Consider the following 26,683-nt stretch of genomic DNA (forward strand, 5'->3'; position numbering starts at 1 on the left):
ACAAGTGCATGATGTGTTAAACACAAGTGCATGATGTGTTAAACACAAATGTATGATGTGTTAAACACAAGTGCATGATGTGTTAAACACATGTGCATGATGTGTTAAACACATGTGCATGATGTGTTAAACACAAGTGTATGATGTGTTAAACACAAGTGTATGATATGTTAAACACAAGTGTATGATGTGTTAAACACAAGTGTATGATGTGTTAAATACAAGTATGTGTTAAACACAAATGCATGATGTGTTAAACACAAGTGCATGATGTGTTAAACACAAGTGCATGATGTGTTTAATACAAGTGTATGATGTGTTAAACACAAGTGTATGATATGTTAAACACAAGTTCATGATGTGTTAAACATATGTGTATGATGTGCTAAACACAAATGTATGATGTGTTAAACACAAGTGTATGATGTGTTAAACACAAATGTATGATGTGTTAAACGTATATGTATGATGTGTTAAACACAAGCTTATGATGTGTTAAATACAAGTCATTGATGTGTTAAACATATGTGTATGATATGTTAAACATAAGTGCATGATGTGTTAAACATATGTGTATAATGTGTTAAACACAAGTGCATGATGTGTTAAAACACAAGTGCATGATGTGTTAAATACAAGTGTATGATATGTTAAACACAAGTGCATGATGTTACGTATGTGTATGATGTGTTAAATGTATGTGTATGATGTGTTAAACACAAGTGTATGATGTGTTAAACACAAGTGCATGATGTGTTAAACACAAGTGTATGATGTGTTAAACACAAGTGCATGATGTGTTAAACACAAGTGCATGATGTGTAAAACACAAGTGCATGATGTGTAAAACACAAGTGCATGATGTGTTAAACACAAGTGCATGATATGTTAAACACAAGTGTATGATATGTTAAACAAAAGTGTATGATCTGTTAAACACAAGTGTATGATGTGTTAAATACAAGTATGTGTTAAACACAAATGTATGTGTTAAACACAAGTGCATGATGTATTAAACGTATGTGTATGATGTGTTAAATACAAGTGCATGATGTGTTAAACACAAATGTATGATGTGTTAAACACAAGTGCATGAGGTGTTAAACACAAGTGTATGATGTGTTAAACACATGTGCATGTGTTAAACACAAGTGCATGATGTGTTAAACACAAGTGCATGATGTGTTAAACACAAATGTATGATGTGTTAAACACAAGTGCATGATGTGTTAAACACATGTGCATGATGTGTTAAACACAAGTGTATGATGTGTTAAACACAAGTGTATGATATGTTAAACACAAGTGTATGATGTGTTAAACACAAGTGTATGATGTGTTAAATACAAGTATGTGTTAAACACAAATGTATGATGTGTTAAACACAAGTGCATGATGTGTTAAACACAAGTGCATGATGTGTTTAATACAAGTGTATGATGTGTTAAACACAAGTGTATGATATGTTAAACACAAATGTATGATATGTTAAACACAAGTGCATGATGTGTTAAACACAAGTGCATGAGGTGTTAAACATTAACAGCATGGATCGATCCTAGATACAATTCAATAGATAGAGATATTAAATGTGTGAATACTATACTTTGTTACGATAAAGACTTCTTTTTTTTCTTTCAAAAATTAATTCATATGTTTTAATCCGAAGGATTTAAAGCTGGGAGATACTGGGTTAGTGTCCCACCTGCATGAGACAACAGGGGATTTTGCATTCCAGTATCGGTTCCAACCTTAAAGTGAGGTCCTTACATTGCTCAATGGCGAGGTGGGCCACATACACCCATTTATCGCATGTGATTATGGGCATCTCCAGAGTGTAATACCCAAAATGGGGAAGATTACCCAAGCTCGGGTAGTACCAAAAACGTTGAAGTTAAAGGTCACCACATTGATTTATTAGGCATCGCTATATATATATATATATATATATATATATATATACTGGATTTCAAACATTTGGTAATTTTGGCAAATAGTCTTTAGCGGAAACCTGCAATATTTCTCCATTAGTAGCAAGGAATCTTTTAAATGCACCATTATACAGACAGGAGAGCACATAGGTACCTTTGATATGCCAGTCAATTTTCCCAATTTTTGCAGTACAGTGCATAAAAGCATGCATTAAAGGGGCTACGTCAAAGTTGCAATAATGGCCGTTCCTGTCAAAAATATTTATAAATTTTTTGCTTTGAAACATAAAGTTTATACCCTCAGCTATATGCCTATAAAAAATCACAATCAAATAATTTCCATTTACTAGCAGAATTTTTTTTAGGAGCAATCTTGAGAGTGTGTTACATGCATTAACTTGTGGTGTCACTGTTTTATGCTTACACATTCAACACAGTAAGTTTTTTCTATAATTCTTTGCAGACAACTGACAAAGAAACAAAGATGGTGACCATGCTATATTTAGCCACAAATTATTCGGGAAATCCCTCTTGTCGTCCAGTACAAGATTTTTTTTTTTTTATTATTACTGAGTTAATTATGGAAAGATTATGCGTGGGATCGATTAATTTGTAGATATTTATCAGAAATAAATGTGAAAATAACAAAATTTTGTAGAAATTTCATCTTTGACATAAGACCTTTAAAATAACTTGTCAGTGCGTGAATTGGATGACGGATGACGAATGATGTACATATGGAAAGAAAGCTTAAAGGCGCAGACCCTAGTTTTAACCCGTACAAAAAATAGACACTAACTTTAATTAATTTACAAACCTGTAACTCATTTGGATACAGTTACAATAGAGTGAAAGAAGAGTCTACGATGTTAAAACAGGAAATATCGTTAAAAATAGACTAGAACTCGAATCAATAAACCACTACTTCTCAGACGCATGTACGTTTTTAAAAATATGAAAAATGCCATTTTTTGGTATTAAAAACACCAGGATGACCAGAAACACTTCGGTTCTACGGAAATGGATAATCTAAAGAATAAAATGTAAGTAATGTTTGATTTCAGTGATCATAAACGGCTCTAATAGTGAAAAATATGTCTTAGTGTTTAAAAACTAGGGTCTGTCCCTTTAACAAGACTAAAACTCACCCAGCACATTGAGATAGAAATCGGCCCAGACAAAGCCAAAAGGGTTAGAGGCATTACACTGGATAACAGTTGAATCATGCATGTCCACATTCTTGAAAACCAGAGAGTCGTCCAGGAACCTAGCATTCTTGTTCAGCACATCTGACTCTTCAGTAAAGAAAACAAAAATAGTCATACACAGTTACTAACAAATTCTTACCAGACAAGCTCTTTTATCAAAGAAAAACATATGTTTGTTTAATGCCACACCAAGACATTTTTAATCAATGGTGACTAACACAGCTGTAATTATGATACAGCTCTTTCAGAATAAAAAAACAAGCATTCTTAGAGTGCAGCTAAAGCAATACATATGTCCCCTACCAGGCCCAACAAATTTTCATATCTCTTAAGTTCAAGGCCATAACTCTGTGAAAATGGATAAGGTAGGTAGGTAGGTAAGTAGTTTTACATCTCATAAACCACTGGGGATTCGAACATGAATGGATAAAACACCATAAAAGAAACTTCATCTATAACAGTACATGATAAAGCTATAATATATAAAATGTTATCTCAATATCTTCAGGCATTGCGAAAAAAAAAGAAGTTCGGAAAACAGATTTGCATATATTGTAAGTTAAAAGGCCATAACTCTGCCAAAAAATGGGTTAAATGATATGAAAGTCGAAACTGATCTGTAACATGATAAAAGCTATACACAAAATTTCAGCTCAATAACTTGAAACCTATAGTCTCGATCCTCTTGTTGGACCGGTAGGGTACTCACAAGAATAAATAAATAAAAAGAGAACAAAGTTACTGCTTAATAAAAGTATCCACACAAATTTGTATGAATGTAATTATTTACTGTTTGCTTGTTTATTCATAGACATTTGTAAAATAAAGGCCAAATTTGTTCCCCTTATTAAATCCTTCTCATCCTTCCTAACTGATTCAAAGGCAAACAATACGTGTTACCTACCTTCTAAAGGTTTTCCGTTTATGAACCATGACACAACAGGGTCAGGGATTCCTGTAGCTTTACATCTCAAGGTGACATCTTCATCCACAGCCACCGTTACATCCTGTGGCTTGGAAATCCAATATGGCTTCTCTAAAACAAAAAGATGTAGAAATAAAAGACATAGATTGGTTTACTGTTTGTCCAACCCACACATTTCTTTAGTTACTATTATGGTGTAAATAATTTAAAGAGTGGCCCCCCCACCCCTCAATAAAATATTGCTGGTCTCTGGTGCATCAATTTTGACCGTGCATGTCAAAATAAGAATTTCTTCAAATTTCCCATGGTAGCTGCTGCACAGCCACAAATAATAATATTGTGATGCACCGTAACACTGGGGGTCTAAATGAGGTCATTTGGGGGCAAAGTCCAAGTCATAAAAGTTGTCTTGGATATATAGAAAATATCAAGGAAAGCATTTAGGGTACTGGTACCAAGGCAAATGAGGGGCCACCGTGGTCAATGAGGGAGCACCATGGTCAATGAGGGGCCACCGTGGTCAATGAGGGACCACCGTGGTCAATGAGGGGCCACCGTGGTCAATGAGGGGCCACCGTGGTCAATGAGGGGCCACCGTGGTCAATGAGGGGCCACCGTGGTCAATGAGGGGCCACCGTGGTCAATGAGGGGCCACCGTGGTCAATGAGGGGCCACCGTGGTCAATGAGGGGCCACCGTGGTCAATGAGGGGCCACCGTGGTCAATGAGGGACCACCGTGGTCAATGAGGGGCCACCGTGGTCAATGAGGGAGCACCATGGTCAATTAGGGGCCACCGTGGTCAATGAGGAAGCACCATGGTCAATGAGGGGCCACCGTGGTCAATGAGGGGCCACCGTGGTCAATGAGGGGCCACCGTGGTCAATGAGGGAGCGCGATGGTCAATGAGGGACCACCGTGGTCAATGAGGGACCACCGTGGTCAATGAGGGGCCACCGTGATCAATGAGGGAGCACCGTGGTCAAAGAGGGACCACCGTGGTCAATGAGGGGCCACCGTGGTCAATGAGGGACCACCATTGTCAATGAGGGACCACCGTGGTCAATGAGGGGCCACCGTGGTCAATGAGGGACCACCGTGGTCAATGAGGGAGCACTGTGGTCAATGAGGGGCCACTGTGATCAATGAGGGGCCACCGTGGTCAATGAAGGACCACCATCGTCAATGAGGGACTGCCATGGTCAATGAGGGATCACCATAGTCAATGAGGGATCACCATAGTCAATGAGGGGCCACCGTGGTCAATGAGGAAGGGTCAAGGCAGATGAGGAGGACATAAAGAAACTAAATATACCTCCTTTTCTCTGCAATCCATGCTTTTCTAGAATTTCTTTTTTAAAACCAGCTTTACTGTGTTCATTCTGGAATTTTGGTCCGACCAGAAACTGACTATTTATTGTTTTGGGCCTTATATATGTCATCACCTTATAATGGTCATTTTTGTGACAGCATTGCTGACTGCAGTTGCGAATTTCAAGGCCTGGGTTCCTATGGTCATCCCTACAAGAAGACCATTAAAAAACTCTTTTTTGTCCTATTATATATATAACAAAACAAATTTTACAAGAGCAAAAACCTGTTTTCTAAAGCACTGCTTGGACCTCCCACTTCAAAGATCATATCTTATGGGCCTGCCCATCCCAACCCCATGAAAGGGTCCTATGTCTTTCTCAAAAGGTTTTACTCCTTTTTTAAAAACCAATATTTATTCAATAAATGAAGTATATTGGCACACAGCTGGTGTGCCTATATAAAGGCCACTTTATGTTTTATTCTATTAACTTTTTCACTAACTGCTATTTCAAATAGTGCCCATTTCCAACTCACTGCCACCACCACCCCAACCTCCCCCCAAACCCTTCTGCATGAAAAATCAGTGACTATGCCCAGGAGAGACATGCCTGAACCCTCCTTAATTGGATATAGACACGTTAATATGGTATTCTATCCTGTCCTGTGATTATTGGCATTGGTTGTGTAGTGGTTAAGCCATTCGACTTAAGGCTAGTAAGGACTGGTACAATGGGAAGGTGTAAGGCCACTATATATACCTCTCTCTCACTAACAATTAACAACTAACCACTAACCCACTGTCCTAGACAAACAGCCCAGATAGCTGTGATGTGTGCTTGAACCTACAAATTCTCACAATAAATCCACTTTGGCTCTTTTTCAAAAATAAAGACACACAGTACAGTATATTGGTTCATTTCAGCTAACAGCACTGAATTCAATACACCTAATGCATGACTTACGAACAGCCGAAACATGGAATGTTCCGACAACGTCATCGCCCATTTCGTTGTTTCCGATACACTGGTAGCGTCCAATCTCAGTCTCCTGAAACTCGAGGATGGACAACTCAAAAGTGTTTTCACTGATTTCATAGCCTCCGGTACTGGAGATGTCTGCATTATTGTGCGTCCAGGACACTCTTGGAATAGGGCTGAAACAGTGGGGTTTAGACATTATATTTAATACAATCTATAGGTATCACCCAACCTACACACCACAACTCACAGCCTAACATAAGCAGAGATTTAACACCACTGGCAGGGCTCGAATTTAACAGCAGCCATGCAACCAATTGCCGCAGTGCCCTAGTCACATGCTCCAGTGACCTGAAAGTGAATTAGAAACTTATGGCCATTTCGGTGGTGCCATATTTTGCATGTTAGTAATTGATCATCATACACAAATGTGACTCCTGAAAGTTAATTGTTTAAAAAAAAAAAAAAAAAAAATTGTTTTGTTTTAACGACACCACTAGAGCACACTGATGTATTAATCATTGGTATTGGATGTCAAACATATGGTTATTTTGACACAGTCATAGAGAGGAAACCTGCTACATTTTTCCATTAGTAGCAAGGAATCTTTTATATGCACCATCCCACAGACAGGATAGCACATACCACGGCCTTTGATATACCAATCGTGGTGCACTGGCTGGAACGAGAAATAGTCCAATGGGCTCATCGACAGCGATCGATTCTAGACCCACTGCACATTAAGCGAGTGCTTTACCACAGACCTACGTCCCGTCCCGAAAGTTGTTTTATTACAAAAACATGAAATGGTTCACACTTATTTATTTTGAGTGGGTGCTGTTGTTTTATATTAATTAATACACTTGTTGAAGTTTGCCTTGCATGTTGCCCTGCCTTTTGTCTGTAATGCCCTAAAAGAATCTCCATCGGTTGAAGCCAAATAGCCTTGCCCTCCTATTTGCCATATTTGAGATCTGCACTGGTATGGTGTGGTAATGCTACAGTGACTTGATAAACCAAAATGGAGTTATTTACTATAGATGGGTATTATGAAAATGTTACAACAGCTTCAACACCATTTTAAGGAAGGCTTCAAACAAAATACAGAAAATTCATGATACAGGCTGAAGGTCGTTTAAACTTTGAAATATACTGTAAGTGAACTCCGTGCAGTGATGTTTTTTCAACAATTTTAGCCCGTTCTTCTAAACAAGAATGTTTAACATCATCTGTCATGATTTATTTAGACTTCAATCGAAGTGATAAATCACTAAAATACAGTCAAAATCCACAAGAACGATATTTTAGATTAACAATGGACACTTACAGAAATTATCATGTGTATCATGATATATATTATTTGTCTTTGGAATCATAATATATTGGTATATTGAAAATAATTTGCATCCATATCATTTACCCATTTATAAAGAGTTGTTGATTAAAGATTTCACCATTCAATACTTAAAATAAGTCTGCATGGTATCCAGATTTGACAGGATCTGAGCCCTTTCTTATAAAACTTTTAAGAGCCCAGGCTCAATTTCTAATGACGTCATACATATACAATTTGTATGGCATTGCCATGACGTTCACATCTCAGACTCTATTAGTCTCGAGTCTAGACTCTAAAAGTTTTATAAGTACCAGGCCTGGTTTATTCAGGTTTTTAAAACATTGAAGACATTGTGAAAAATTCAGGTCCTAAACATGTAGCCAGTTTTCACAGGAATCCAGTGTATTCAAGGATTAATCTGGGCAAGTTCTATTATACTTGTATTTTTATATACATGTATATAAAAAAATATTGTAACAAGCCTCAAAAAATGGAAATGACCTAAATCTGTTCTTTATGATCAGTGTAGAATGGTTACAGGTATGGATGAAAAATATATGTATTAAGTGTTTTGCAATTTTCCTGTAAGTAAATTGGTTCAACAGATGAAAAGAGTGGTGTTTTTTCAAAACATTTAAAACTGGTTTTAAACGTAATTTAGTTATGTATTTTCCTGACATCTAGGAGATAAATTGGGTGTAAAGTATTTGAGAAATGTTCGATGGCGGAAGATAGCCCAGTGGTAAAGCATTCGCCTGATGCGCAGTCAGTCGAGGATTGATCCCCATCAGTGGGTTATTTCTCGTTCTAGCCAGTGCCCCACAACTTGTATATCAAAGGCCGTGGTATGTAATATCCTGTCTGTGGGATGGTGCATATAACAGATCCCTTGCTACTAATGGAAACATGAAATGGTTTTCCTCTGTAAGACCATATGTCAAAATTACCAAATGTTTGACAGCCAATAGCTGATGATTAATGAATCAATCTTCTCTTGTGGTGTTATTAAACAAAACAAGCTTGAGAAACGTTCAGACACCAGCGGTAATTAACAAGTCTGAAATGGAAACAGGCTCTGAAAGGTTCTCCCTGGCTGACTCATCACTGACATCTGACCTCACACTTTCATTTTAAACATTCCATACTGCCTAGATTTGAATGGAAATGCCAGATTCTGATAGTGTGGTGAGATCATACTTGCTTGATGGCCATGCTTTTGAAAATGATCAAGGTTGATGCCAAGTCAAGCCAGTACATGTATGTTTACGCACCAATCTAGGTCTGGAGTTATTGGATCAATCTGATTAAAATCAGCTCACTTTAGGCCTGTTCGAGACTGCTTTTTGCACCTAACATTAGAGGTACATGTATGTGATGTGATAGAAGGAAGTAAGGAAATGTTTTATTTAACGACGCACTCAACACATTTTATTTACTGTTACATGGCCTCAGACATATGGTTAAGGACCACACAGATATTGAGAGAGGAAACCTGCAGCTGCCACTTCATGGGCTACTCTTTTCGATTAGCAGCAAGGTATCTTTTATCCACAGACAGGGTAGTATATACCACAGCCTTTGATATACCAGACGTGGTGCACTTGCTGAAGCGAGAAATAGCCTAATGGGTCCACCGACGGGGATCGATCCCAGACCAACCGCACATCAAGCAAACGCTTTACCACTGGTCTCACCCCTTAAGTTAATGGAAACAGCAATGATACTTACTTGCCTCCCATGATGCACTTGAGTTTAACAACTTCATACATTACTGCCTGAACAATTTTTGGTGATTTCCACAACAGTTCTGTTGGCTTCAACACTGGATATTCTGAAGATGAATAGCATACTGTGAAATCACTTTTTATATATTCCTGGTGATCTAATTTTCATATAATTTGTGGACTAGTGCAGTCAACGAATTTAAGAACACAATGAAAATATAATACGTGTATGCTTATACAGAGAAATCTCTCAAAACCGGACCCTCTGTAGACCGGAATTCCCTCAAAACTGGACATTTTTCACGGTCCTTTTTTAAAAATCAGTAAAGAACTTAACCTCTTTAAACCAGATCCCTCTTAAAACTGGACTTTTAAGTGGTCAGAAGGTGTCCAGTTTAGAGGGGTTTCACTATACTATAGATTTATCATACACCTTTTTGATCCATAAACATTTAAGAACCCAACGTAATGTGTATTTTAGCAAAACCATGAAAATTTAATGTCACAAAAATAAAGGATTTCACAGTAATATTTAATAACACACAAAGATTTTACATAAATTACTACTAACATCAGCTATTGTACCTTTAAAAACAAATTACAGAGAATATTTTCTGAACCGGGACCCCTTCCACTAAGTGAACTTAAATGCTAAGTTTGCCTTTTAAAGTGCATAAGGTAGTTTTAAATGCAATTAAAGGAATGCTAAAGCAAGGCTTTTGGACTGGTGTGCATATTCAACGATACATAATGCACATTATTGCTTATAATTGTATAATTAATTAATAAAACGGTTAAATGTGACAGCTATTATATATAACGGGTGCAGCCATTTTGTACCTCTGGCGAGCTGGTGGTTATGTAATACCTAACGTGTCACGTCAGGAATTAGTCTTCGAACTGAAGAAACAAAACATACCTGATTTTTGTGGTGCATCGCAATGTTCTATAATAATATACATCCCAGTAACACAGCAACGTGTATATGTGGTTTATTTTTCAATACAAAATAAACCACCATTGTCAAAGTGTTGAAATAACTGTATTATATTTTGTATATAAATTAACCCACGTACTTAAATAATAGTCGGAGTGTTTTCTTGCTTAATTGGTCTTTTCTTTCCGTGGCCTGTATCTGTGGTTCTTGATTGGCAGGTGTATATTTAGATGGTCCCTAGACACCGTGTCTAGACACACTAAAAAGACGTACCTCTTTTATTAAGATCACAGGGTATTGTGTTATAACCTCAAATTGTAATGGACTTTACCAGCTTTATTACTATAAGTAATTCTGTAAAACCCTTGATTAAGTAGACTTTCCCATCTAAAATCACAAAACTGACCAATTACGTAGTCCCAGAGAAAAGAAAATTATCACTTGGGTATCGTGAGTGGTCATTTTTGCTTGAACGTATCCTACCAATAGGCCTAATAATATGCATTTTTTCTTTGGATTTTTTAAAAGAAAAAAATACTTTAACTCCATTTCGTTATATTGATGCAAATTGAAATATATTTAGTTAAATAGTTTATTATACTGTCAAGTCATTTATGTTGTTTTACAAGTCAGGTTGATGAAAGCGAAGCGCCTTGTCGTAAATTAGAGCATTTGTTTACACTGTGCATAACAGAGAAGTTGGACTTGAGCTGATGTCACTTCGCCCCACGCTATACCAGTGGACATCACAAAAATTAAACAAAATGGCTGCCCCCAGTTAGCAGGAATAATCAAGTTTTTTTATTAATTCTAAAATTACACGTTTTTCATTTGTTAAAGTGTCAATATGTGTTGGTGGTCCGGGTATGCATCTTTCCAGCACATAAGGCTCTTGTTGGAGTTTAGTCTACCTTTAAGGTTATCGCTTTGTGGAACAGGGCCTTGCAGTAGTCCAAACTTGCACCCATGACAGGTGTGCACTATAACAGCTTTCTCTAAATGTTATTTTGTTTTCTAGCAGTCAGAATTTTCCAGAGAGGGGTGCAACTTATAATAGAGCAGCTACACCGATTTGCATTTCATGTATATTACAGTCCAACCCTGAAACGTCCTACTGATCTCTAACTAATACACATGTACTTGTTAAACAATGGAATTTCATAGCATTTTGGTGTACACCCAGAACTCTCAATTGTCATAGGAGACAGAAGAGACATCAACTGATATGCCACTTATGGAAATTAATTTGATTTTCAACTATGGAGGGAATTAGAGAATACTCAACGAGCTACAAGGCAATACAGGGCCCTAGCTTCTATGTACGCAGGTATGCAGCTGCGTACCACCTGAGATTACAATTTTTTTTTAAATTAAAATATATGATGTAAACGCACAGCCAACAGCATTTTATTCCGTCGCCGAAAAAGTCTGTGTACCACCTGAAAATCCTAAACTAGGCCCCTGCAATATCATTTTTATCTTGCACGAATGAATTGAAGGACAATATCAATTCACGAGTGCAACATAAACGATATTGCCAAGTAGCGAGTTGGGTATTCTATTTATTACCCATTATCAATCTTTATCATTTTATGGAAGATTTTCAAACGATACTGTTATTGAAAACAAGTTTGCAAGTTTAGAACAAGAGACAACGTTGTGTCATAGCTGTGACGCAAGTTAGTTGTTGGCATGACTGTAACCTTTGTATCTTGAAAACCAGACTGAATGGATAAAAAATAGTTACGGTTGTTTGTTGTTGCCGAACAGTTGTGACATCAAAGCCTATAATGAAGCACTGATTATGACATCAAAACGTATCTAGGGGAAGAAATGGGTTTTTTTCTTTACCTATGGAAATATCATTTTTCTTTCCCAACTTCTCTCTGCCCATATGGGTAATGAATGTAATGTTTTCAGAGTTCGGGGGTGGGTTCAGAGCCCTCTACTTAACACCCCCACTTTCAAAACCATGCTAGTTCTTCCCCTGAATCTGCACCTTTCTAATAAAGGATCTATAGTGCCTCACCACCAGATATGGACAACATCTTTTTGGGTCCTGTGATGGTAGACTGCAGGAACTCATTGGTCACTGTGCAAGAAAACCATCCATCTGAATCCTCGGGTCTTGTTGACAGAATGTACAAATTACCTAAACACAGGAAGGAAAACAGAGAAAATGTAAAGCCTCATTATCTTATTTTATGTCATGGTAAAGTATGTAATGTCAGTGGCGGATCTGGAAAATCCATTTGGTGGGGGGGGGGGGGGGGAGGCAATGACATGTGACCCACTGTCACTACTTAGGCTAAGGGGTGGGATTTAGCTCAGTCGGTTGAGTGCTCGCTTAAGGTGCTTGCATCACAGGATCGAGCCACCTCGGTGAATCCATTCAGCTAATTGGATGTTTTCTCGTTCCAACCAGTGCACCACAACTGGACAAAGGCCGTGGTGTGTGCTTTCCTGTCTGTGGGAAAGTGCATATAAAACATCTCTTGCTTCATTAGGAAAAATGTAGCGGATTTCCTCTGATGACTAGGAGTCATAATTACCAAATGTTTGACATCCAATATCCGATGATTAATTAATCACTGTGCTCAAGTGGTGTCGTTAAACAAAACAAACTTTTACTTAGGATAAAGCACCAAAGGATCGTTTATATGCACTTTCCCACAGACAGGACAGTGATGTCATGACAGTTGATGTATCAGCCATATGAGGCATTGGCAGAGCTGGTTTATCCTAGTAGCACATGTAGCACATGCTACGGGACCTGCGCTTCAGAGCCTGGCCCCGCGGTGATGTGTACATTTATTATCCCTAGGTCATTTCCCCCCTCTCCCCTAGGGGATTGCAAAATAATTTTTATATCCTGGCAAGGGGGACCCGCTGTTATTTGTGCTACAGGCCTCGCAGATCCTTAAACCCGCTGTAGGCATGGGCATTGGTTGGAATGGGGGTGGGGGGTGGGGGTAGGGGATCGTCCACAGAGGGCGATCAATCCTATATCATCAGGTGAACATTAAAGTTTGTTTCGTTTAATCACACCATTAGAGCACATTGATTTATTAATCATGATAGGCTATTGGATGTACCAGTGATGGGTTACTGGTGGGAATGGGGGAAAAACAAATTAAAAAATGAATCCACCCAAGGGGGTTTGATCCTATGACCAAAGACCCTCAGCCGAGTGCTTTACCGGTTGGGCTGTAGTCCCCACAGGGGGCGTCTTTTTCCATACTATAAGCTATTTATTTCTGAACCGGTTGTTTTCTAAATTGCACACAAAAATAGTTTAAAAAAAAAAAAAAAAAAATTGTATTTATTTTTTTGTTATTTTTTTTTGTTATTTTTTTGTTGTTGTTATTTTGAACACTTACTTTTATGTTTACGTCTAACCAAACTGAAGAAAGAAAAGAAGAGCATGCGACGGACTTTAGGTCCCACACACGCACGCGCGCATTCGTCGGAAAAGAACCTAGGCAAAGAATATTGAACATATTTTGAATATTATTCATTACACACTACATTATTACACACCCGACAATGTATTATAAATCATCGAATTAGTCCTTATAGAGACAAAACCACATATCAGTTCACTGTTTTGCCGAGTTAATAGTCTGCAAGAATATTATACCATGAGATCGCGTAGCGGTCGAGTGGTATAAATCTTGCGCAGTATAAATGAGTGCAATAAATAACATGGCAAAACAACTGTATGTATGTGGTTCTGTATTTATTACATATCATCTATCTATATTAATTTATGTTTAACAAAAGTTCAATTAAATAACACAACTTACCAGGACCGTAGATGTGTTACTCATATTGACGTTTTAAGTATGTAACCTCGGGCTCCGTGCAAAATGGTATTTCAGAGCCTCTGACTCTAGATTTCAAAATTACCTCGGACTCGTTCGTTTCAAGAATTCATCACACACCCCACACACACACACACACCCCCCCACATACACACACACACACACACACACACACACACACATACACACACATACACATAATCCTAACTACGTCCTGTTTATATCGCCTGGAAAGTTGATTGAATTTTATGGGTGTCTTGGCCAGGAACATGACGTCATTCCTCCTAGCGAAATTTTGTATCACACGTGTTCAATAAAATATATTTTTTCTTATTGCACGGTCAGAATTGTCTTTATTACTATAGTAAGGTTAAATTGGTATGTAATAAAGTATTGTCAATGTTTAAAGAAAAACATATAGGCATTGGAGGATGTCATCATCTGGAATGGGAAGCACAGTACTGAAATAATAATAAATTTTAAGACCGAACATATACTACATTATTACAATGTCCTGATAACATTGTGAGCTAGGCCTACACTCTTGAGCACTTTCCAGAGGACCTGTTGGAGTGAAAAAATAAATCATATTATATTAGCAACTCAACTGAAAGGGGGGGGGGGGTGGGGGTGATCAGGTGGCAGAGATTCGTACCAAAAAAGGACATCTTATTAAGATATCCATATTCCATGTAGATTACCTTCTTGCATTTCGGTGTGATTTTTCTTTATACTATTAGAAAACTAAATACCAAATAAATGTAAGAGAAAAATAAACCTACACTGAGGGGATTCGAACCACGGACTCTCAATACGAGAGTCCAGCGCTCAGTATGAGAGTCCAGCGCTCCACCAAATGAAATAAATGGGAAATTCCCACTAACTACTGCTAGTAGGAGCAACTTATAGCCCTACCAACACTACTACATAATTGCGTAGTTTAAGATAACATAAACTTTTATTTATACATCGTCTATCACTTCTATTCATCAACACAATTGCATGTACTGGCTACTAGAATTATCACAATATGGTGTTAGGAAAGAGACATCGGCTATTTTCTCTTCCTTTTTTATTATTATTATTATTTTTTTTTTTTTGCTTTTTTTTTTTTTTTTCAGGCATGACACCTCACCTTCGTAGTCTGATGTCATTCTATCAGAAATCTCAAGGTCATTTCCCATTAAATTGTTCTGTATTGTCTTTTTGGACCCGTCGTCTAGAATCTTTGTCCAGACGACTTTGCCGTCAGGCTGACTTTCTGGGGGAAGACACGGAAGTCTTATCGCATATCCCAGCGGTACAGTGATGGTCTCATCATGTTCCTTGTCCTGGAAGCTCTCAAGGAATGCTTCCTTGACGACAATTTCAGACGACAGCGATACTCCGCGGACATTAGCTGCCTGACATTGGTATTTCCCCTGATTCTCCTTGGTGATGGAATGGAATGTTAAGGAACCAGAGTCCGATATGGTGACAGAGTTCGTAGCTGACTGTGTGGTAAAGTCAAACGGTTCCCCATCAATAAGCCACGATATTCTACAAAAATAATATTTTAAAAGTTTAATTGTACAAAAGAGCATTAAACAAAACACAACTCTATGATGAAACGGTGTATAGTAGCAGTAGTATTGCATACGTTATGTCAAAACAATTGTATAGCTTATAAGGTGTTAAAAAGTTTGTTTTTGACGTATGCGAGAAATACCGTAATTTAGCTTTTATATAAAATTAAAAGTTAATTTATTTATGTAAATATTGTAATCCTACATTATTACTATACCGTAGTGAATATTTTAAACTATTTTATTTGTTAATAGGCCCCTAGGAACTGGGTGCTTCTTGTGCCCCCACATTACACTCGTGGGGCATTAATTTTTAAGGGGAGTACTGAATGAAGGCACATACACAACAGTCAATCAGATTTTACAGAGAGGGCGAGGGTCGTTTTTCAAGGGGGGAATGTCCACACAAGCTACAGACTAGCATTTATACTGTTTATTATAATTGTCGATGTCTTGTATTTTAAAAAAGGTGAGACGTTGATAAAATACAGAATACATACTGAGGTTGAGGTTCTCCAGTAGCAGCACATTTTAACGTAACTAGTTCTCCGGGAATGAAATAAACTGGTTGATCTGTATCCACAAAAACACTGGGCGGCACTGCAATAATCCAAAGTAATTATGAATACTAAATCTATAGAGCGAGTTTGAACATAATACTATTTGTCAGAAAGATAAAACAATTATGGACTTAGGCCTAAGCTTGTCAGAGTGTTCATCAATCTTTAAAGGGACAGACCAATAGAGCCTTTTTGATGATGTAGCATACAAATTAAATACATTTTCTTATTTAAAATATCAGTGTTTGTATTTACAAGATGTTTGTTGTTGTCCTAATGCTTGTAGTAGCCCAAACCGGATTTTACCTCCCAATAATTTTGTATGTACGAAAAAATATATATCACGAATTAAAGTAAAAACTGAGTGCTACAAACATTAGTATACGACCGCAAACGCATTCGATATACAGACACTGGCATTCTAAACAAGAAAATGTATTTAGTATGAAATTGTAGTCGCCAACAAGGCTCTGTTATCGCAAACATCTTACAATGGCTACAAACTCAGGACTGCTCCTTTAGTGATAGTATAACACAATTTAATAATACAATTGTGCATATCACTATTTAAAACAATTTGAGTGGATGCCGGGTATGTTTTCATCAAGGTTTAATGATATTATAAAACAATTTAATAATACAGTTGTGCATGTTACTATTTAAAACAATTTGAGTGGATGTCGGATATTTCTATTGAGGTGGTGAAACTTACTAAAAAGGTAATTGATGCAGCGCTCTATTTCAAACGTAAATTATCATGAATTTATATAGAGTCAATCGTATCTCAGAAAGAACCCAAAGGCCCACTTTAACAATTATTACATCTCTATAATAAAACGAAAGAAAGGTATTGTACTTTCAAACTGTGCAAAGTATTACTTTACCACTGTAGGAGATCGAACACAAATTGACTTTGACGTACCATTTAAAATATGCAAATTCCCAATTAACGTACAGGTTTAGACAAGTAAGAGTTGCAGATCTGAATTCTACACATATATTTACATAAGAATCAATATTCAAACCTTCCTGACTCTCCGACATAGATAAATCGACCTGACTCCTGGACTACTACTGGGCTACGTCCTGCCCTTTACAGGACCAGTGCTTTCCGAACCCTCTAGATGATTCAGGCCCACCAGACTCTTCCCAAGGCCCGAATTTTAACAATTTACCCCACCCAAGACGATTCCCCTGATAACATTCAAAATTGCCTGGGAATGGTATTATAAATATTTGTGCATTGTAAGGAAAATATTGATTACAAATAGTTTGCATATAAGTTTACATTTTGTTTTTCTTGATACTGATGATGCGATTCCAAAAATCCCAAACAAAACCAGTAGCGCTGAGCGTGACATTTTCATAGTCATCCGATGCGTCCTCAGAATCTGCAAATAAAGCACAGTCACATTATTTACCGCATTACTTACAGGCTATAGTTAAAGGCACTTGACCGGCCTCGGTTTGCGTCGTCGTTTAGCCATCGGATATAAAGGTGGTAGGTACAGAGTTCGAAGCCCGGTACCGGCTCCAACCCAGAGCGAGTTTTAACGACTGAATGGGTAGGTGTAAGGCCACTACACGACTATAGTTAAAGGCACTTGACCTGCCTTAAAGAAAATTCTCTTCTTAACCATTTAAGAAGTTTTAGACTATTCAGTTGCCCCCCCCCCCCCCCCCTTTCCCCAAACAAAAAATCCTAGCTACGGCCCTGAAGGTTGGTAGGTACAGGGTTCGAAGCACTGCGATATCGCTAGCTTAAGGAGAGCTTTTTGAATTAAGCTCCTAGAAACATAATACATTAGCCAAAATTGATAATTTAAACAGGAAATATAATTCAGTAATATAATATGTAATTTTACAGTTAAAAAAAGAAAAAAAGAATGAAATTTGTTTTTTAATTGTAATAGACAGAAATATTTGTACACTGTTTAATAAACGTAAGCAGGGTCAAAGCATTATAATTTTCAGTGGCGGATCCAGACAGTCCATTTGGGGGGATATCTCAGATTCTCCAATATAAAACAAAACTGGGAAATAAAATTAAAATATAACTGTTGCAAAATTTAGTGAACCACCACTGGTTTTTGGAAAATCCTATGTGTTTCTGGGCGTCCAGTCGTTGGGTGAAGCTCAAATGCATTGTATCCGAAACGCAAAAGGTGTATAACGTACCTGTGGTGGTTGATTATTTTTCGAAAGTCTGATTATATCTGCTCTGAAAGTCTGGTCTACACGTGCTTGTTTCATAACGGAGTGCTCTGAGTAACAGGTTATGTTTTAAGCCACACCATCAATTTGGCGCATTTCTCCATTTATAATTAATTAACATCACATACGTTGACAGATGCCAGCAAAAGGAGGTGTATGTAATTAATTCGCTTTGCAACTGGTCGTGATGACGCAACGTATATTTTTTTTATAGCATAGTCTCGTGCGTCTCCCTGTTACCAACGCCCATATGTATATATATGTGTTTCTTTATTAATGTTTATTTAGTCATTTCTTTATTTAGTAAATATATTCTTTCAAAGTGACGTTTTGAATGTTTTGAATTATACTTTGACTCTCAATCTTTGATACATCTCCCGGGAAATTCGGAGAATGTGCCTAAGGCAGATTTACTTTCATTTAAGTGGAAGGTAGGAAATGTTTTTATTTAACGACGCACTCAACACAGTTTATTTACGGTTAAATGGCGTCGGACATATGGTTAAGGACCACACAGATATTGAGAGAGGAAACCCGCTGTCGTCATTTCACGGGCAAGGGATCTTTTATATGCACCATCACACAGACAGGATAGTACATACCACGGCCTTTGTTACACCAGCTGTGTCATTTCAGTGGATGTAAGCACGTGTTAAATGGTTGATTCGATTGCTAATTTTACTAATATAAGGCCCAGAACACAGTGGATCTGGATCTGGGTCTGGATTTAGTACTAGTATTAGAAATCGGATGTTATAATTTTAAAAATACTTCACAGTAACTTAATTTTTTTTTAATTCTCTCTTTTTTAAATAATAAAAGTTTGTTTATTTTGTTTAACGACACCACTAGAGCACATTGATGTATTGATCATCGGCTACTGGATGTCAAACATTTGGTAATTCTGACATATAGTCTTAGAGAGGAAACCCGCTAAATTTTTTCCCGATTATTAGCAAAGGATCTTTTATAATATTATGCACCATTCCATTAGCATGATAAAAATGTCCTATACTACGTCCTTTGATATACCAGTCTTGGTGCACTGGTCCTGAACGAGAAATAGCTCACTGGGCTACCGACAAATAGAAAACTAAACCGATCGTGTACCAGGCGAGCGCTTTACCAGTGGGCTACGTCCTTCGCCCCTTTTGAAAAGTACGTTGTTGAAAAGAACAGATTATGGAATCTCTGTTCCACACCACCCCCTCGAACTGCCACTGTGTGTTATTCTTATTTTTATTTTCAGTGCGAGTTTGAAGCCAGACCTCGGCATCTTTGACGTATGTTTATCGCAGGATCTCACAAACACACACAATGAGGTTACGCCCTGCCATACACCACTATCGAGCTATATCATATTCAACAGGGGATCACTTTCAACGTTCTGTTTATTTCACCAACTTACTTTGTTGTAAGTGTCTGTACATATATTTAAAATCGGGCACTGATTAACTAATATTACATAGCCTTTTTTTCTTTTTTCTTTTTTTAGAGGTGGGTGTCTTTGTTTTAACTATCTTTCTTTCTTTTTTTTGGCCCTATTCTTTTTAAGAAAGAAAACTAGTAATTTATACTGTTATAGCTCTAAGCCCAACATCGTTTTAGAACTGCTTATCTCCAGCTGTTTTTACTTGTGCTTGGTGTTGTAATGTTAAGTCTTCGGTTTGGAATTTGATGCCACCACATCTTTTCTCTACTTTTTCCAACATGGTACTGTTGTGACAATTTCTGCGTATTTTGCCACTGTTATATTCAAACACTTTTACTTCAATTTCGTTTAGTAATGTATAAACTTATAACCTTTCTATATATATATATATTTTAATTTAGTACGCTAAAGTTCTAACATCTTTCCTTTTTACATTTAATATTGTGATATCTTAATATTTTACATTTAGATCACATTTGATATTGTCATATATTACATCTTTCTTTTTTTTCCCCCCATGTCTGCTAGGTACTGTTTTCTTCTAATACCATTCTGTTCTTCCATTTGACACTGATGTGTGTCAGCGACTGTCCATTCCACACCCCTCCCCCGCACTCCTTACACCTGTGAGGAATAATTATGCTCATACGGTCTTCCATTTTTGTAGGGGGTAGGCTGGGTTTTGCCAGAATTAAACGAAACTGCTCGAATCTGGATGACAACATTTATTATAGCTATTATATGGTTGAACACGAATCACGACACATTTTTACATAGATTGCAACTAATTTTACGGGTAGATTGTTGAAGATACATGGTAAAAAGGCCTCGGGTTAGCACATTTTGTCCGAATATCTTGAAGATTTGCTCCAGTGCATGGGGAGGGGGCGGTCCCCTCATGTCGCCCTCCCCCTCCCGTCTCGTACGCTTATGATTATGCTTTGGTAGTTTTTATTTCAATATTAGGACCATGTTTCTTTTAGGATTATTCCAGAATTGATCCCATGTATAGCCACCATTCACGAAATAAAATGTTTTTTAAACTATGTTTTTTTTGTTTAACGACACCACTAGAGCACACTGATTTATTAATCAACGGCCATTGTGTTGCAAACATTTTGGTAATCCTGTCATATAGTCTTAGAGAGGAAAGCCACTACATATTTCCATTAGTAGCAAAGGATATTTGTTATAATGCACCATCCCACAGACAGGATAGCACATACCAGTCGATGTGTACTTAAAATATGTATGCATTGAAAACAAATTGCTGTAAATTCACCAGGCATAACATTTTGTAAAGGGCATGGGGAGGGTGGGGGTGGTCACAAAATTCTAACAAGTGCAAGTTTGAGTCTGTCGAAGGCAAAATCTGTAGGGATATACGGAGGCATGCTCCTCTGAAATTTTAAAAATAAAAAATGCACCGTTGTGTATTGTTGATACCGAATTTAAAAAAGAAAAAAAAGAAGTTTATTTTGTTTAACAACACCACTAGAGCCCATTGATTTATTAATCATCGGCTATTAAATGTAAAATATTTCGTAATTTTGACATTTAGTCTTAGAGAGGAAACCCGCTACATTTTTTTATTAGTAGCAAGGGATCGTTTATATGTACCATTCCCCAGACAGGATAGAATATAACACGGCCTTTGATATACCAGTCGATACTAACTGGGAAGACACGGGGATCGATCTTAGATCTAATGCGCATCAAGCGAGCGCTTTACCACTGGGATACGTCCCGCCCACTTAAAACATGTATGTATTGAACAAAAATTGCAGTAAATCCACCAGGCATAACATTTTGTAAAGGGCAGGGGGTGGGGAGTTCACAACATTCTAATAAGGGCAGGTTTGAGTCTGTCGAAGGTAAAATCTATAGGGAGATTCGGAGGCATGCTTCTCTGATCTTTTAAAAATAAAGATGCATTGTTGTATATTGTTGATGTCGAATTTACAAAAAAGGAAGAAAAGACACGGGTGGGTGGTGGGTCACAGGACCTCCTCTGAATAAGCAAATGCATAAAATAATAATTAGGCCAACGATGCTTCTTCTAAGTGATGATCAGAGTTGAAACACGCCGTATTAATTTCATGCTAAATTTATTGCAGGCATTTTGTTGTATTTTGCCGCAAACGAAATTAAGATTAATGTACAGTGTTATTGGTACATTTTTTAAAAAGGTATGTTCTTAGCGCGCGAATTGTAGTAACGATATGCATCCAAGTCCAAGTAACTCTAATTACATGCCTATATCCATCAAAATTTTAGGCATGTCCACCCTAGGTACAGTCTCTTGCTGAGCCATTGACCGAGTCCAAGGCAGAAGGGGCGATCTGTATCATATTATATTGAGAATACTACATGAGCGGCGCCAGTTAAGAGAATAGTTGCCGCCCTAATAGTTACTGACCAGAAGATACCGTTTATCTTACAACGAGAGAAAGCAATTTGCATACGTTTTTAAACAACGAGTTGTAAGATAAACGGTATCTAACGGGCACGAATGTAGTACATGTATTCTATTTCTTACACATCTTCAAAAAACAGTTTTAAAATAAATTTTCCAACTAAAACCTATGTATGGCCCTAGCGCTCAAAGTTAACTTGTGCGTCTCAGACAAGTCAATTTCAGGTTAACTTTTACGTCACATCTAGTGATCGATTTCTACCGTGCTTTTCCATTGGGTGTTATGACATTGGTGACCTGGTCATCACACCGGTGCAGCTAGTCGTATGTCTGTAAAATGTTATCGCACCTACATTTGTATATGTGTTAAGAAGTATGCGTTATCAAAACTAACGAATAATGTTCTTACCAACGGATGTGTAAAAAAAATCTCGTTATATGTGTCTAAAAATATATAATATAAATTTTTGTAAGGTAGTAATTGCGAGTATTCCAATAATGGCCGATTTCCATCCACGGTGCAGTCGTAATATTCGACAGAAACTGTATAATATAGCAAGAAAATACGCTATAAGATAATGTCTAACTCTTGTCATTACATTATGTAAATAAAACTCCTATTTCGTGATTGTTTTAGAGTTTATTAAAAGTATATTGCTGTTTAGAAAGTTGGGAAACACTATATCCTATTCATGCGGCTATTTCTGAACATCCAACAATTGAAATGGCTGGGAAATTCTGTTCTATTCCTTACCGTTAATTATATAAACACTCAGCCAATCAAATGGTTGGAAAATACTGTCCCATTCCATGCGGTTAATTATTATAAACACTCAACCAATAAAATTTCATGCCGTCGATCGCTACTAAAAACCATACAGTTATAACGAACCTTTATCAAATCGCCCAGCGCTCGGTATTACATTTACAGATCATGGCAATGTTACTATAAAAACAGGATCTGGAATCGAGCTTTCGTCAGATTCCTCAGCTGTTCTCGAAACTCTTGGAGAATATATATTTTTTGGTAATAGTATCATGGTATCTGAGGTATCTCGTCCAAACAAGCCGACCGATAGTTCAATGGTTACCGTATTTATCTCAGAATCTGTCTGTCCGATACGAAGATTCGCAACGCGTGTACAGAAAGGGAGTGCCGCATTTCTTTTCTTTTCTTTTTCCTATACTTTGTTTATACACGGAAGACCAATTCGTCAAAAGGGACTGGCGTCAACAAACATACAGATAAAGCCATACGCACTAGTGGATGTCATATCCAAGGGTCAGATCCACGATTTTATCTGGCTGTCCGTAGGTGGAGTTATGTTGTTGTTACTTTCTTTCTTTCTTGTTTTTTTCATTGACTTTCATAGTGGTGAAGATTACTTATAGTAGCTTGTAATAATACCCAAAAATATAAACATGACGTCGTGCGAGCGCACGCGGACGCTCACACGCCCACGTGCATGTATACACTGAAACGAAAGCAGCCCAATAACTACTTAGTTCGGCCATTTATCTGTGGCACTATGTTTTTAGTATGCAACTCCTGCAATTAAGAAAATGTCCACGGCAAAAACAAAGCAAAACAACAACAACAACAACAACAAAACAAAACAAAAAACAAACAAAACAAAGAAAAAAGCAGAAAAAAAAGCCCATCCATGACGTTGAAATAGTAAAGATAAAAAAGTTCCATAGAGAATTAAAAAAAATCCATGACATTGCCGATTGCCGTGGGTAATTGCAGGGGTTGTGTTAGCTCGATTGACCTTTAACCCTCTCCTTATTGATATTGATATGTAGGGGGATATCAATATCAATAAGGGGAGGGCTGGAGGTGACTCGAGCTAGGGTTGTGTATGTCCCGGAATTAATTCAGGTTTTTTTTTCTCCGACCCATGATATAGGCCTACTCCATTACTAATGCCTGTCATACACTTCAAATTTCTTCCGACGATTGTTTTTCTTTGTGAGTTATATTTAATAACGTTTCAAAATAACCTCTGCACATGTTGTACGTACGTCGACAACGAGCCCACGAGCCTGAAACTTGTACATTACATAAACATCGCACACGATGGATTTGTTTATGTAATCTGAACCAGTAGCCATCGTGCTGGTATAAAAGGTAATGTGAATTCGTCTGGTACTCAACTTTCCCAATGTGTTTTATATCAGTTTCCGTTCTTCATTTCAAAGAGAGAGAGAGAGAGAGAGAGAGAGAGAGAGAGAGAGAGAGAGAGAGAGAGAGAGAGAGAGAGAGAGAGAGAGAGAGAGGGAGAGAGAGAGAGAGGGAGAAAGAAAGAAAGAGAAAGACAGAAAGAAAGAGAAAGACGGAGAGTGAGAAAGACCGAGATAGAGGGATGGAGGGGAGGGATAGGGAGAGGATAGAGAAACAAAGACAGAGGGAGTTAGAGAGACAGAGGGAGTTAGAGAGAGAGGGAGAAAGAAAGAAAGAGAAAGACAGAAAGAAAGAGAAAGACGGAGAGTGAGAAAGACCGAGAGAGAGGGAGGGAGGGGAGGGATAGGGAGATATAGAGAAACAAAGACAGAGGAAGTTAGAGAGACAGAGGGAGTTAGAGAGACAGAGAGAAAGACAGAGAGGGAGGGAGAGAAAGTGATGGAGGGACAGAGGGAGGAAGAGGGAGATAGAAAGAAAGACAGATGGACAGAGAGAGAGAGGGAGAAAGAGAGAAAGACAAAGAGAGGGAGGGATAGGGAAATAAAGACAGACAGAGGGAGTTAGAGAGACAGAGAAGGGGGGAGAGAGAGAAAGACAGAGAGGAAGGGAGAAAGACAATCTAATTAAAATTAGCTCCACTATTACATGTGGATCTAATACCAGCCCGTTGGAGCTCATGTCCACCAATCAAAACCTTACTTGCAGAATCCTGCCAGTGATTTAAAAATAATTTGAAAACATTCCGAATTATCCTGAGGGTATACGACATGTTTTGTATGAATTATTAATGCCTTAAAACATGTTTTATTTTATAAAATAAATAATTTGTAATGTAAAACTGAAGACTGATTTAGTTTTTATTTTTTTGATAAATAAATAATTTGTAATGTAAAAGTGAAGACTGATAACCCATCCCGTACGTATTGGTATGGTTCGCTGTACTGCGGCCACTGAAATAGACTCGCCCGATATTTTTAGAATTTGTATGTTCCCAAATAACGTTATAAAAGGCGAAGTGTGATTGGTCAATATTTAAATTATTATTTACAGACGAAATGTTACCTGGACATTGGGGACTACGCAGTATTGTTAGCAATCCGATTAAAATTAGTTCTACTGGTCTAAATAAGGCATTCGTAATTCACATGAAACATATCGTATACCCTCAGGATAATTCGGAATGTTTTCAAACTATTTTTAAATCACTGGCAGGATTCTGCAAGTAAGGTTTTGATTGGTGGACATGAGCTCCAACGGGCTGGTGTTAGATCCACATGTAATAGTGGAGCTAATTTTAATTAGATTGGGAGAAAGAGAGAAAGACACAGAGAGAAAGGGATGGATAGAGAGAGAGAGAGGGAGGGAGAGAGGGAGGAAGGAGGGAGAGGGTGAAAGGGAGGGATAGGGAAATAGAGAGAAAGAAAGGCAGAGAGAGGGAGAAGAGAAAGACAGAGAGATAGAGGGAGGGAGGGGGATAGAGAGAAAGAAAGACAGATGGACTGAGAGAGACAGAGAGAGGGAGGGATAAAGAGAGAGAGAGAGAGAGAGAGAGAGAGAGAGAGAGAGAGAGAGAGAGAGAGAGAGAGAGAGAGAGAGAGATGTGTGTGTGTGTAACTGAATGGTTTAGATCTCGCCTGGGGCGCGATGGGTCTTAGGATCGATCGTTTTCGATGGACTGTGATGTTTTCCCGTCCCAGAATTTAACGTACGACTGATACGTTAGAGACAGTGGTGCGCACTGTCCTGTCTAAGGATAAGTACATATGAAGAGTTCAGGCGCAAAACGCGATATATCCATTTTACATTTTTAGTAAAAATGTTTTTTTTTATTGGCGTAAATCGCGTTTTGATAAGAAACCCCCCCCCCCCCCAAAAAAAAAAAAAACCCCGGGATTTACCCAATACAATTTCATAAGGATCAATCACGTTTTGCGGCAAATCAGCGGGCGTACGATTAGCCCTTAGTGACATACAATAATGGCTTTAACTAAAAACCTAGAAAGAAAATGGTTTATATCGCGCTTTGCGCCTGAACTCTTCATATATACATGTTCCTTTTCTGCTTTTTTTTCAGTATGAGTAGGCCTATCCTATGTGGCGGCAGCGAGTTTCGTCTTTTTCAGTATGAGTAGGCCTA

General features: G+C 37.8%; 1 protein-coding gene across 1 annotated transcript in view; it reads right to left on the reverse strand.

Moving 5' to 3' along the window:
- Positions 1–26,683, reverse strand: part of LOC121368771 (neuroglian-like) — an 88,578-nt gene that overhangs the window by 45,591 nt on the left and 16,304 nt on the right. Inside the window, exons 2-9 of the mRNA XM_041493519.1 lie at positions 17,588–17,690; positions 16,240–16,339; positions 15,310–15,713; positions 12,380–12,502; positions 9,418–9,520; positions 6,339–6,529; positions 4,044–4,175; positions 3,080–3,226 (exon numbers count right to left, since the gene is read on the reverse strand). Of these exons, the coding sequence (XP_041349453.1) occupies positions 3,080–3,226; positions 4,044–4,175; positions 6,339–6,529; positions 9,418–9,520; positions 12,380–12,502; positions 15,310–15,713; positions 16,240–16,339; positions 17,588–17,690 (1,303 nt within the window). The remainder of the gene's footprint in view (positions 1–3,079; positions 3,227–4,043; positions 4,176–6,338; positions 6,530–9,417; positions 9,521–12,379; positions 12,503–15,309; positions 15,714–16,239; positions 16,340–17,587; positions 17,691–26,683) is intronic.

This window comes from Gigantopelta aegis, chromosome 3 (genome assembly GCF_016097555.1).
Source record: "Gigantopelta aegis isolate Gae_Host chromosome 3, Gae_host_genome, whole genome shotgun sequence".
Classification (NCBI taxonomy): domain Eukaryota; kingdom Metazoa; phylum Mollusca; class Gastropoda; order Neomphalida; family Peltospiridae; genus Gigantopelta; species Gigantopelta aegis.